General features: G+C 42.4%; 1 protein-coding gene across 2 annotated transcripts; it reads right to left on the bottom strand.

The window, feature by feature from the left end:
• Positions 1-204: 204 nt before the first annotated feature.
• On the bottom strand, positions 205-6,837 carry LOC308571032 (vomeronasal type-2 receptor 26-like). Of its 2 annotated transcripts, XM_081166275.1 has the most exons (5): positions 6,429-6,837; positions 4,202-5,053; positions 3,284-3,511; positions 1,725-1,851; positions 205-1,107 (listed from the first exon to the last, which is right to left on the bottom strand). In XM_081166275.1, exons 1-5 carry the CDS (start codon positions 6,738-6,740, stop codon positions 209-211), a joined length of 2,418 nt encoding a protein of 805 aa, XP_081022401.1. In that variant the 5' UTR covers positions 6,741-6,837; the 3' UTR covers positions 205-208. The 2 variants fall into 2 exon arrangements, with proteins under 2 accessions (XP_081022401.1, XP_081022402.1); XM_081166276.1 differs by lacking the exon at positions 3,284-3,511.
• Positions 6,838-14,902: the final 8,065 nt, after the last annotated feature.

The raw sequence follows: 14,902 nt of genomic DNA, 5'->3' as shown, positions 1-14,902 counted from the left end.
TTGTGTCCACAAGAGTGCCTCAGTTTTCCAATTGTGCCCTTGGGCTCCCAAAGGTGGGGACCACATCTCGGGGGGGGGGAACCATCTGGTGTTTTTTTTATGCACATAGCAGGTTCAATAAATAAAATGAAATTATATCAAGGAGTCAGCAGCAAATTCATTACCCATGTTCTGGGGTAACAGAAAAGAGTGACAACAGGGTACTTTGCTATTTCTTCTTTATTAACTGCTGTTTGTCATTCAGATCAGGCCTCAATATGATAATGTAGCATTTGGGGAAAAATATGGAACCCAGTAAACCAGCACTGGAGACCAAGATGGAGAAGATCTCCACAGCCACCATGTGTTTTCCCTTGGAGCTCAGGTAGACTGGAACAAAGGAGATCCAAACACTACAAAATAACAACATGCTGAAGGTGATGAATTTGGCCTCATTAAAGCTGTCAGGCAGTTTCCTGGCTAAAAATGCTACAACAAAACTGACAATGGCTAGGAGGCCCATGTAGCCCAGGACACAGTAAAACATGGCAGCTGACCCTTCATTACATTCCAGAATAATTTCTCCCGTCACAGAATGCTTGTCAAAAAGGGGAAATGGGGGAGAGGTTCCCAGCCACACAGTGCAAATACCAGCTTGGATAATAGTACAAGTGAAGACAATGGCGCTTGCCAGTCTTTTCCCCACCCATTTCCTCATTCTGGATCCTGGTTTGGTGGCCATGAATGCCAGAACAACGGTGATGGTTTTGGCCAACACACAAGAAACAGTCACTGTGAAAACCACACCAAAAGCCATTTGTCGGACAAGGCAGGTCACTCTGTCTGGTCGGCTGAGGAAGATGAGGGGACAGAGAAAACAGAGAAGGAGAGACAGGAGGAGAACGTAGGTGAGGTCCCGATTATTGGCCCTGACAATCGGTGTGTCCTGATGCTTCATAAAGATGGCGAGGGACAATATGGTGAGCAAGGAGGAGAATACGGAGCCAAAAGCTAAGCTCATCCCAAGCGGTTCTTCCAAAGTCAAGAAGCTGATGGACTTTGGAATGCATTGTGTTTGGTTCCTGTTTGGATAGTGATCTTCTGAGCATCCGACACAGTCATTCATGTCTGAAAAGAAAAAAGGATTCCCTTTAAGGGTACAACTTGTGAGTAGGTATGCATCCTCCTGGCAGTATGGGACTTACCAGTTGGATGTGCAAGAGACAATCCTTTTCAGACATAGGAGTGACTAGCATGGGGAGAAAGGGATGTGGACCCCCCTCCCCCAGACAATGATCTCTCAGTCGCTTGCCTGGACAGTAAGGTGGTGGGTCTGGACAGCAGGAGTCCTGTGCTTTGCAGGTGCAACGCTGCAACTCATCTCCATCACCACCCAGGTAATCCAGTGATAGAAAACCTCTGACCCATGGGGCCATTTTAGCAAGTTACACCTACCGGCCCTGTATCTGATGTCATCTCTGATGTTAGGTGTAGGGCAGGTAACAGTGTGCTTTGTAAACCCCAACCATCATCTGATCATTTGGGCTTGCAAAGCACCTCTTTGAAAATGCTGGGCCTTGTTGCTGGTCCAGCAGCTGGTTGCAATGAAGAGCTCCAAGTGTGTGAACTTCAATTAATATGGAAATCAGAACTACATCAATAGCAGCAACTGTGGCACCTTTGACATTGACACAGACCCTTCACAGGAAATCTCAGTTATCTGAAAGCTACCTGATGTCTCCTACCTTTCTGGTATGAAATCTTGCCTTCTGAACATGGAGCACAGTCATAGCAGCAGAACTTCTCCCCTTCCTTCTTTTTTCTCCTAGTACCAGAAGGGCAATTTTTGTTGCATTGAGAGAGGGGTGGCACCTGTGAATTTTAATTAATCATAAGGAAATGTTTAGCACAGGGGGAATAATGGACCTTTGGAGACCCTGAACTCCATTTTCTGGTCTGCAAGGGATCAAGTGGATGGGAGAAATGGCATGCTGAATATTAAGAGAAAATTGAAAGCAATGAGCTGTCAACAGCCATTAATGGCATCTAATGAGACATAAGATGTTTTTGTGACTCTGAAAATGAAGTTATGGCCATTTCAATGTGCTTTAAAAAAAATAAAAATAAAAAGGAGGGAGGGAGGGAGTGGGCCTGAACAGTAATATTATTATTATTATTTGGAAAAATACATTTCTTATAAAACTGAAAAGGATTGAAAGTAGAGTTGAAAGGATGTTTTGACATCCTAAATGATTTAAATAAGCAGCTACTGTATACACTTTCAGTTCCTTCAGTTTTTCCAGCTGAAGAAACACAAATGTTGGGGACTGAGAACCCCAACTAAATGCACTGGGCCAACACAAGTTAGGGTAAAGGGACCCCTGACTGTTATGTCCAGTCATGGATGACTCTGGGGTAGCGGCGCTCATCTTGCTTTATTGGCCAAGGGAGCCGGCGTACAGCTTCCGGGTCATGTGGCCAGCATGACTAAGCCGCTTCTGGCAAAACAGAGCAGCACATGGAAACGCTGTTTAACTTCCCGCTGGAGCAGTACCTATTTATCTACTTGCACTTTGACATGCTTTTGAACTGCTAGGTTGGCAGGAGCAGGGACCGAGCAATGGGAGCTCACCCTGTCACTGGGATTCGAACTGCCAACCTTCTGATCAGCCAGCCCTAGGCTCTGTGGTTTAGACCACAGCAGCACGTACATTCCACAACTTAAGCAGCCTCAAAACCAAGGATAGTGCTGGACTCTGCCAGACTTTTGCTACTATATCTTGAGAATTACTAGCCTCCAAACCAGGCATTCTCTGCAGAAGTCTGCCTCGTCTGTCTCTAGGCTCAGCTCCCTTTTCTTTCTTCCCAAAAAAGTTGGTTGGAGGTTAGGCTTAGGTCACACTCTGCTGGCCTAGAAATCTTTAAAGAATGTGCAAGGCAGGGAAGTGGAAGACCAGGGTTCAAATCCCCACTTGGACATGAAACTCATTGGGTGACCTTGGGGCAGCACTGCTTCTCTCAGTCTGCACTGCCTTACAGGGTTCTTGTTAGGATAAAATGTTAGCACACAGCCTTGAGCTCATTGGAGGAAAGGTGGAATAAAAATGCAATAAACAAAAAAGCATATAATAATGAACTATGTCCTGGCCTACTTCAAGGCATCAGAGCCCCACAACATTCATAGAGGTTTTCATAAACAGCAAGCGAGAAAAAATACAGGATCCATGTCTCAGGTAGGCTTCCAAGATGCAAGCATCACATTTAGGACACACTGGAGTTGCAATTTCCTGAAATCATGCCCCACCTGGTGAAAACTCCTGTGCCACACCATTTTGTCTCCATTGATGGAAAACTCTTTTCCTGGGGGAGCATCCAAATTCATCCATCCAACCTTCATTCTGATGAAGGAGTTATTTGGGAAAGTGACCAAGTTGGTAATATCGAATCCAGTTTCTAATTCCTGATTCTCAGTGAAAGACACTTCTTCTCCCGCACTGTTGTTAAATGAGATGCTTCTAAGAAAAGGGTGGAGCTGCATTGAAATGGAACCCAAAGGACAATTGTTTAAAACTCAAACTTATCTTGTGTTCAGCATCACCTTTTAAAGTACCATTGCCTCTTCCAAGGCAGTAGACAAGATTTCATATAATCACAAAATAATAACTATGGCAATAATAACTATAAGTTTTTATCTCTCTTTCCTCTGTAGATTCCTCCGTATAGGACTAAGCCACACTGTATATGTATTTCAAAGCTTAAAATCATCATGCAAACATCCATGAAGTTCAATGCAGAAAGGGTATAAATGAAAGAACAGGAAAATGGGGAGAGGGTTAGATTGAGGGAGAAACAGGCAAAAATGATGTTCCTGTTAACAGGAACAATATCACACCTAGCTGTTTTGAAGAGCTGAAGCTCAGGTGAGTGGGTTGTATCCGATTTTCTCAGAAATGATAAATATTACTATAAAAAGATGGTTTGTTGTCCAAAATGAACGTCACTGTGTATTTCTGATGATAGCATTGTAAATATGTTGTCAAAAGAATTGGCAAGATTAAACTGGCAGCATTGATAGTAATTGCAACTCAATAGAACACAGCCCAAAAATCTTATGCTGGACACTTTGTACCACTTTCAATATTTGTCTGTTGTTAAAATGGTTGTCTTTGCTTTATCAACAATATAAAATGAAATAATAATTTTTAAAAAAGAGAGCCATTACCTGCCAAGGCTGCAATTTCTGAAGCTGCGGTCTCGATCTTATCACAGTTCCTCTGTCCTTCGACCAGTATTGGAACATGGCATGTAGAGCATGTGCCACAACATAGACGGCATTGTAGATGCTGTAGCTGTGGCCAGTCATGCTCATCTCAAAGCCAGACGAGGGGAGGCTGTCCAGCTTCTCCAGTCCAGTGCAGGGTTCACTGAAATCAGTACTGGATTTTGAAAAGAAACAATGGAACGTATCTTGCCAGAACTGCTGAAGAAAACCATCTTCACCTGCCATGAAAGGATTGAGGGAGCGAAGAAGGGTCTTGAATCCTTGCACCTCTTTTGAGTGCACTGTGAAGCATATGGAGCCATGAAATGGTTGCATATCCTGGCTCATTCGAAAGGCCACTGCTGAGAAATCCAGCTGAGCAGTCATAATCCATACCTTCTCCATAGATGTCACATTTTCCACTTCCCCTGCCACTAGCCATATTTGCAAAAAAAACAAGGACTTGTCTTCTCCATAGACAACAACAGCATTGGCTTTGCTTTCCGCAATCATGTAATAGGTTTGGAGCCACTGGGAAATCATGTCGTAATACTCTTCAAAATATGAGCCTTTTGGAGTTCTCTCTGCAAAGGCCAAGCAAATGCCTCTCTCGAAAAGCAGAGTTTGCAGGATTTCCATAAATTTCTCTCCACTCTCGCTATCCGCAGCGAGCAACCCAACCCACGTCCATCCAAAGTGCAGAAGTAACTCAACAATCCCAGTGTACTGATGGGCTTCATTGGGCACCATCCGGTAGAAGGGAGTGGATTGGCTTTGACCTGCATCCTCTGGGGCAAAGGAGCCATAAGTGAGCTAGAAGGAAACGGATACTTATTTCTCATTACAGTAATGCAGTAGAAACATTGATTATATGTGGGTAGCAATGACGAAACAAGGAAATAGATAGGTTTTTTAATATAAAAGTAGTTGAATGATTGGTCCTATTTGGAAAGCAATGACCAACTAATTGTGTTTGGGACCCACCTCTCCTACAAGGCCCCACACTGTCCAGTGGACACTGTCCACTGTCCAAAGTAATTAAAGGAACGGATGAGCACTCTGCACCCCTGAACTTTGTTTCACTCCATATAGGATTAGCATACAAGCTATTTTGCACACATGCACAATGCGTAGACAGTTTGCTGTGCATAAAACTCCAGTCATATCTTCTGATACACACTCAGATGTTGAGTGGAAGATTGATTTGTATTTAGTGTATTTCTATGCTGTTTTCCATTCAAATGAATCCCAAAGCAGCTTACAAACAATAAATAAAAATAACATAATAGAACGTCACAAGTACAGCATAAATAATTAAGAAATCGTCAGTAATCTCCCGCTTGGACTACTGCAATGCGCTATACGTGAGGCTGCCTTTGAATGTGACTCGGAAACTACAACTAATCCAGAATGTGGCAGCAAGATTGGTGACTGGGAGTGGCCACCGAAACCATATAACACTGGTCCTGAAAGATCTTCACCGGCTCCCAGTATGTTTCCGAGCACAATTCAAGGTGTTGGTGCTGACTTTTAAAGCCCTAAATGGCCTCGGCCCTGTATACCTGAAGGAGCATCTCCACCCCCATCATTCAGCCTAGACACTGAGGTCCTCCTCCGAGGGTCTTCTGGTGTTTCCCTCACTGCGAGAAATGAAGTTCCCGGGAACAAAGCAGAAGGCCTTCTTGGTAGTGACGCCCTCCTTGTGGAATGCCCTCCCTTCAGATGTCAAGGAGATAAAGAACTATAAAACTTTAGAGGTAAATGTAACTTTTAGAAGACATCTGAAGGCAGCCCTGTATGCTGTAAGCTGCTCAGAGTGGCTGGGGAAACTCAGCCAGATGGGCAGGGTTTAAATAATAAACGTATTATTATTATTATTATTATTATTATTATTATTATTATTATTATTATCATCATCATCATCATCATCATCATCATCATCATCAAAACAATCACAATATTAACAAATAAGCAACTAAAAAATAACATCACAATTACGGCATAACTCATATTACATGATTAACAGATCAATAAGGCATTTATAATGCACTCTCTCCTCCTCCTCAAGTTCATCACTGAATGCAATTTGAAATTGTCAGCTGGGCTTATATCCTTCTGAAATATGAAACTTTCTCAAGAGAACATATAAGTAAGGATGAGTTATGAAGCCACCATGTTTGTTTCTTACCTGGGGAATCTTGTAGCCTGTTAAGATGGCTGCCATGTGGAGGGAAGTTTCAAAGTCAAGTCCCCCAATGATTGCCATCAGATTTTTCTGTATGCCACACTGGAAGTTGGGTACAAATCTATAGGGTGTGGAGAGTATGTCCAGAGTGGCCCAGTAGGTCATCCTTTCACTGAAGTAGCTGTCATGGATGTGGAATCCTAATGTGACATTGGGCAATATCTGAGGGTTCTCATTGATCTCATTGACAGCAAACACCAAGGCCAGAACATGCTGGTAGTTCTTTGGAACGAGCCTGCAATTAAAGTTATACATCTACTTTTATATTGCTAGGTAAAGGTAAAGGGACCCCTGACCATTAGGTTCAGTCATGGCCGACTCTGGGGTTGCAGCGCTCATCTCGCTTTATTGGCCAAGGGAGCCAGCGTACAGCTTCCAAGTCATGTGGCCAGCATGACTAAGCCGCTTCTGGCGAACCAGAGCAGCGCACAGAAACACCGTTTACCTTCCCGCTGTAGCGGTACCTATTAATCTACTTGCACTTTGACGTGCTTTCGAACTGCTAGGTTGGCAGGAGCAGAGACCGAGCAATGGGAGCTCACCCACAGCGCCACCAGCAGCCTGAATGTGATAGAGATATTTTTGCAGCTACAGTGGTACCTTGGGTTACAAACACTTCAGGTTACAGACTCCACTAACCCAGAAGTAGTACCTCGGGTTAAGAACTTTACCTCAGGATGAGAACAGAAATTGCACGGTGGCGGCGCGGCAGCAGCACGAGACCCCTATTAGCTAAAGTGTTACCTCAGGTTAGGAACGGACCTCCAGAACGAATTAAGTTCGTAACCAGAGTTACCACTGTATTGTTAAAGTTGCAAAAACAAAGAGGATGGGACTGAGTGAGGGAGAAATTTTTGGAAAAACACTGGGATTATCAGCTCCGCTCAAGGCATGACAGATTGCAGCAACAACCGGGGAAAGATTGACATACAAGGACAGGAAGAAACATCATGGGCAGAATAAATGTCACACACAGGAAGAACAACGATACAGTATGAGCTATTCACTTGTAGTCTTATAAATTACTTTACGTGTCAACACAAATAGAAGTTATAAATATTGCAGCTGTTGTATTACTAATTACTAATATGATGGGAATGTCATTGAAATCAATAAGATTTTGGAACACAGAAACAAAGTATATCACCAAGCCATTAATTCTAGCACACGGGGGTCACCTAAGTTATATAATTTGGTATTTGGGATGGTATTATAATTTGGCATTGTTATAATGAGGCTATTATTGGATTGTTGTTATTGGAAAATTAATAAAAATTATTATCAGAAAAAAAGAAAGAGAAAGAAAGTTATACATCAGGGAGATACGCTGTGAAACATTCATTTCTGTTTTTAAGGACATTTAAAATTGAAAGGCATAGAGTATAAAAGACACAAAAGCATCTCACAAACAGATTAAAACGAAAACAATGAAAACAGCAATAACAAAGCACCAAGCCTTTCCTAGAATGCATCACCTGTGCGGCGGCTTTTATTCACTCATTCATTGTTAGAATTTTAGCCCCTCTTTCAGAGCACAGTCTTCCGGGGCACTTCACAAAATCAGAGCAGCACAAAGCAATTAAATCCATTATATCAGCTCTGCCCCTTAGGCTGCAGACCTATGCTCATTTATTGTTAAACTCGATAGGACTTACTACAGAGTAGGCATGTATACAATTGCACCGGGAGTCTTAGATTACCAGGTTAGGTAGGCTGTGTCCAGTGACACTGCCTCTCTTTTAAGAACTGCTTTAAAAAGTAGGGTTGAGATGGGAGAGGACAGCACATCACTGTGAACACAACCTCACATTTTTGGGTGCTTCCAGACTCGCTATGATAGCATGTATTCAGATATATTGAGCCGCTATCACACCGCAAGGGAAAAAAATCTTTGAAATGGTGAAAAATGCCTAGTCGGCATAATCTAACTTTCCTGCAAAATTTGTGCAAACCAATCTGGATGAATACTCAATGAGCAGTACAGCTGGAAGCAATCTCACTTGGCAGACTGATCTCTGTTTTCAAGCTGGATTCTAGAAAATCTGCTTCGTTCCTACAGAACTGATTTCATCGGACATTGGAGATTCATCAACAGTTTTTGATCCTTTTAGATGTTAAAACTTTCATTTAAGCTAAAAAAATTGTTAGCCCAAAAATGGAAAACGAGCGAGGTACAAACTGAAAAAGAATGGCAACTTAAACCGATGGAAAATCAGCTTGCAGATCTAACATACAGAATTAGAGAGAAAGAAGAACATGCATTTAAAGAAGATTAGAAAATGCTTATTGAATGTATGGGGGGGGGGGAATTGTGTACACCTGAAAAAGTTGGCAGCACTGAGATAAATTCAACAGTGTAAATAAGTTTTGATGGATGTAATAATGGAATACTGAATGGCTTGGCTTATTTAAAATATGCAGGGATTTATGTTATGCAAAATGAACCATAGAAGGAGAAGAAGGGAAGTCATTGATGTTTTAAGGTTGGTTAAATGAGTATTTTAAATTGTAAAACAGAAAATTTAATATAGATATACACTCACTCACTCTCTCTCTCTCTCATTTAAAAAATGATGAAAGGGGAATTGCACTTGGAGGAGAAAACTCTTAAGACTGATCTGAATCTTTTTGGAAGGAAATATTTTGCACCCCTCCCTATCACTGAAATCAATGGGACTTAGTTTTGAGCAGATATTGTTAGGCATTAATATCACCTGGCAATTGGGGGGGGGATGGAAAAAAATGTACCGACTCCTCCTTGACTGGGAAGTCAAGGAGGAGGAGGTTAAATCTGTAATGATCAAATGGGCCCAAGACTTTGGCTACAACATTCCAATGAGTGCCTGGGAAAATTTATGGAAGGTTAATATGAAATTCACCGCATGTTACACTCTAAAAGAAAACTTTATGAAGATGCAATTCCGTTGGTAACTGACACCACTGAAATCATCAAAAATGTGTAAGAATATTTCAAATATATGTTGGAGGTGTGCGGAGGCGGAAGGCTCAATGTTGCACATGTGGTGGATGTGTAACAAAATTAAGGGATTTTGGAGTGTTATTTACAATGAGCTTAAAAGAATGTTTAAGGTATCCTTCTTTTAAAAAAACCTGGAGGCTTTTCTCCTAGGGATACTTGGCCCAGATATACCTAAAAATGCAACAAAACAAAAAAAAACTTGTATGCTACAGTTGCCACAAGAATACTAATTGCCACAAATTGGAAAGGAGAGGAAATCTCAACAAAGCTGGAGTGGCAAACGAAGTTATCTGAGTACACTGAGTTGGCAAAAATGACAGACAAATTGAGAGGTAATGCTGACCAGGCATTTTTTTTAGGAAATGGGACATGTATAAAAAAATACCTTATTGAATATTTTGACAATATGACATCAGTGGCAGGACTTGAGTAACTCCTGTGATAGGATGAATAACCATGAGAAACAGTAATATGGATTAAAATCAATAAAAAGTAAATGAAGATTAACAGTGTGCTAGATTAAGTGGTAAATACACAATGTGGTGACGGAAAGTCATTAGACATCTAAGAATAATGTATAACGAAATGATGTAACAAATTGTTTCACTTATTTTTTGCAATTAACTTTTATGCTTGTTATTTCTTTTTAATCTCAATAAAGCATTAAAAACTCTTTAAAAAAGGAAAGGGGTGGATAGAAAGAAAGAAAAATAAATTCCTTACAAGAGACTAAGAATCTGATAGATGGCCTGGCATTCTTTGAAGGTTTCATAGTCAAGAGAGGACAGAAGATGAGAAGCAAGTCCTCCAATGATAAGGTCACCTGGCTGGTAGTACTTGTGTGGGATGTAGAGAAGATCACTGATGGTGCAGTGATTGACATGTGACTGGCTCACCATTCGTAGCAGCAAGAATATTAACATCACCAACACTGCCATACTCAGAAGGAAAAAAACCCTTTTCCTAGACAGCAGCTCCCCTGATTCCACCAAAAAGCATTAGGAGCAGCATCAGTAGTGGTCTGCCTCAAACACTCAAGAGAAAAATTAGCACCGAGCTAATGAACGCTGCCTCGTCTTCTGTTCTAGCATTTGGAGTGGAATAGAGGGTTTTCATAAACGCCTTTAGGCTTTTGACGTTGCTCTCTGCAAATCTTTGGAGGTCTAATCAGAAGCAGACTGATAATGACAGGGGAGATAATAATGATCCTTTTGCATCATGTAGTCCATTGGAAGAAACAAAGACAACATGTTTGTTAAATCTTTCCAGATGTGGCCTCTCCGCCTTTGTGAAGCAGCAATGTCCCAGGGAGAAAGAACCACAGTAGCCATCTTCAGGTGTCCCTCACATCCCCGTCATCAGCTCCATCACCTACCATGTGTTCAGAAATGAACTTTGTTCCATGATCTTCCTCAGCTCATATAGGTTTTATGTGCGGTTCAGAGCCAGTGCCGGATTTATGTACAAGCTAAACAAGCTATAGCTTAGGGCCCCACTCTCTTGCCGGCCCCCCAAAAAATTAAAGTGGGGATGTACATTTCCAAAGTATAAGATAAAAAACAAATAAAATAAAACCTACATACAGCAACAGTGTTTTGTGTTGTGTAGGATCCTATGATATAAGTAATGGGCCCCGCCTGCTAGCCTGCTCCCTAAAATATCACTGGTTTGCTCATTTCTATTTAATTACTTTGATAAAATACATATTTTGTTAGGTGCAAATGGCTTTAGATACCGATTAGATCCATAAATGACCATATAGCATATATTCAACACAAAAAACGGCGACAATTTGTTGTTGGCAAAGGACAGCTGGACATATAAAGGGCCCCATTACCTTCAGTAGCTTAGGACCTCCTCAAACCTAAATCTGGCCCTGTTCAGAGTCCTAGAAAGTTGGGGTTGTAATTCATGCCTGGAACTTACACAGGTAGACATGTTCTTCCCCTTACATCTCACAAAAGTTGGTGGCACAGGTGACAAGGATATGATGCATAGGGCATGTCCAGTAGGCTCTTTGCTGTCCACTCATGTGACTGTAATTGGCAGAAAGAAAATTACAAAGGCAAGGGCAGACTTTGGTAATATGGCACCCTGAGCAAGGACAAAATGTGGTGTCTCCCCTCCAAAATTTCTTATTTTCATGCCATCCTCACCCTCAGGTCCTGTTTCCTCTCATTATTACTTTTTTGGAGTTCTGACCTGTGGCTCACATTTTCGCTCATTTTCCAAGAAGTGACCCACACAGGTCAGGAGAACAAAAATGGCTGAAAACATGGCACATAGGTTAGGAGCTGGAAAATGGCCAAAAATGTCACCTGCTGGTAGAAGCTCAAGGAAAAAAACCAAAGGCTGCAAATATGACCCATAGGTCAGGAGCCAAAAAATGGCAATGAAAAACCCCAATCTCATGGCCTTCAGGTCAGGAGTTTAAAAATGGCCAAAAAGTAAAATAAAATCATTCTGCCTTAGATCTGTATCAGTGGGTCTGAGGTAGTGCCAGCCGATGAAGAAAATCAGGTTGGTGAGAGCTTGAAAGAAGTCTTCTCTTTTTTTATAATTTTTTTATTGGTTTTACATTTTTTTAAACAATACAAACAAATAAAAAGACATACAAACATGTATAATTTCATAGCCTTTTTTTCATATCCCTCGCTTCTCGGACTCCCCCAAACCTCCCCTTCCTACATCCCAATTTCCAAAATTATTTCAGCAAATCCTAAATAATTTTGTCAGATATATTTCATCTTGTTCTTTTCTTTAACTTAATCTTATGTCGCTGTAATCTCCTTTTCTTTCTCAAAACCTCGACATTTTAACATTCATCAATTTTATAATAGTTCTTAAGGTAAATTTTAAATTTCTTCCAATCTTCTTCCGCCGTCTCTTTCCCCTGATCACGGATTCTGCCAGTCATCTCGGCCAATGTCATATAGTCCATCACCTTCATCTGCCACTCTTCCAGGGTGGGTAGATCTTGTGTCTTCCAATACTTTGCGATGAGTGTTCTTGCTGCTGTCGTAGCATACATAAATGAAAGAAGTCTTCTCAGCAAGACTCTGAGTGAACTCTCGTGTGTTCAGACCCAGAAACCACCCCCCTAAATAAATTCACACTTGACGCAAATTTTGGTTTTTGGCAGTATTTAGACCACAACTTTATTGATTACAGAAAGTGATTGGTTGCATAGGCTCTGGTTCGACTAGCTCCCTGCCATGCAGGTAGCGCTGACCCAGGGTTCAGGAACAGGTCAGCCAAGGGTGAACACCTGGATAAGCGGAAAGCCGGGAACAGACTATCTCCGCCACCCAAATGTCCCCCTGGACTCAGGCACGGGCACAACCCCCTCTCAGGGGTTGATCACACCATCGAGTCCCTGGATTCCTCTAACGGAATATCCTTCGCATAGGGATGGTGAAATATACTCTGAGTCGAGAGTGGATTTCATGCTCTTTATTCAGCTCATAGTGGTGAGGAGGAATGGAAGTTCCCCCACAATATCTGCTTTATATACATTATTTACACAATGGGCTGCACGTGATTGGCTAATTCCGGGATTCTCCTGTAGGCCAATCAGGTTGTGGATTCACTTCCACCTGGAGCTGGATTGGGTGGCTCCTGCGGACCAATCATACTGCTGCATTGTTCTAGGACCAATCAGACTGCTGCATTCTGAATCCTATTGTTCTAGGACCAATCAGACTGCTGCATTTTGGATCCTATTCAACACAGTACATAACAGATGGCGAGAGCGAGAGCATTCCCCCATCCCTATCACCTGAACCAGAGCCTATCCACAACCTTACAAGTTGTGACGATTTGCTACACGGCAGGCGAAACCCAAATGGCAACAGCCAATCAGTCAAGTGGGGAAATTCCTGCCCCTGTCCCAATGACAGACGACACACGACGGCATAGCAAGGTCAAGCGCAAAGCCCTAAAAGCAGGGAGAGGTGGGCGGGTCTTCCAAATGCATGCGCCGAAAGAGGAAGCTCTGGGTCACGTGAATGGGTATAAATAGGTTCCTCGAACCGTTTGGACTGCGTCCCATTGGCCAGATTGCACCCAGCTACGAGGGACCTACCAATTGGGTGTTGTGGCTGACCAATCGTACCCACCCACAACACAGGGTGTCGGTTTCCAGGTCTCCCTCTTTAAGGGAGGACCTGATTTCTCACAGAAATTAGGATGGCTCTTGGATTTTTTAAAAGGACCATTACAACTTTACCTCTTTATGCTGGCTTTCAACGGTGACATGGACATAGCCAAGGGGGGGGGCAGGGAGGAGCAGGTGCCCCCCTAAATCAATAAAAAATACTTATCTAACTGAGGTTATCGCCCCCCCCCCAGCATAAATCCTGTCTATGTTTATGAATGCCGGGGTCATAGCTAAGGATGACTTGCTGGATTGGAGTGTCGTCGTGTTGGTTTTATGCCGGTTTTATTTTGTACAGTGCATTTTGGGATGTGGGTTTGCTTTAGGGTATTTGTAAGGCACAGTGAGGAGCAACAAAACAAACATCTAAAAATCAAGAATGCACAATGTACTTGAGAAAGCTTTAGAAAGCAGCTTGGAGTCGCTCCCCACCCCCTGCTTATACAGCTTTGTTAAAATGGTTTATAACGGATAAAAAGGGAGCCGATTTAAAATCAAATGTCTGTTCTAGCTCACATAAGTTTATTTGCACGGGCCAGTCATTAGGCAAAAATGCGCCCAAATCCAGTCCGTGGCACTTTTCAGATTATAGGTTTGAGAAATACAGTAACTCTGGAAAAAATAAAAAATAAAAACCAGGCCAAGCAACTATAAAGTCTATATAAAGATCCACACCTACAGACTGTTTCTAACAGCATCTGATATGCTGGTTCTCTGTCCATTTAGCTTTCATGCCCAATATCCACTAAAAAGTTATTTAAACCCCTTTCAAAGCCATCAGTTCATACTGAGGCAACGCATTCCAAAAGTTAAGTTTGTTCAAAGAAAAAAACCCAAAAAAACGGTCCCGGGGAGGGTTCTCCATGGGATGTTGTACAGTAAAGCTCAGTTCCTGCCCCACCACACCCTCGGGGACCACGTAAGCATGACTTTTTCTCTGACTCTCCAGTCGGGTAGCCAACAAGCACTAGGACCTGGCGAACCAAAAAACAAAAAAAAAACTTTTTAAAAGCAAGCCCTCTCTTCTCAGGGCTTTTCTGGCTGCCCGGACACGCTTTGAAATAGTTTTTGCTGCAAAAGCCTAAACGCAAGGAGGGGGCGGGGACACGCGCACATTCCCAAATCGGTGGCAAAGCAATCCCTGCCTGCTGAGAGCGATCGGATCCCGCCACGATCCCGTTTTTGCAAGCCAACCGCAGGCCGCTTTTTTACACGTCTACAGAAATCGGAGCGGCTGGCTTGCAATCCTCCAGGCCTCCGTTTCGGGTTTTTTCTTCTTCT

The sequence above is a fragment of the Podarcis bocagei genome, assembly GCF_964188305.1.
Source record: "Podarcis bocagei genome assembly, chromosome: 13".
Taxonomy (NCBI): Eukaryota; Metazoa; Chordata; class Lepidosauria; order Squamata; family Lacertidae; genus Podarcis; species Podarcis bocagei.
This window is presented reverse-complemented; position numbering and strand designations above follow the sequence as displayed.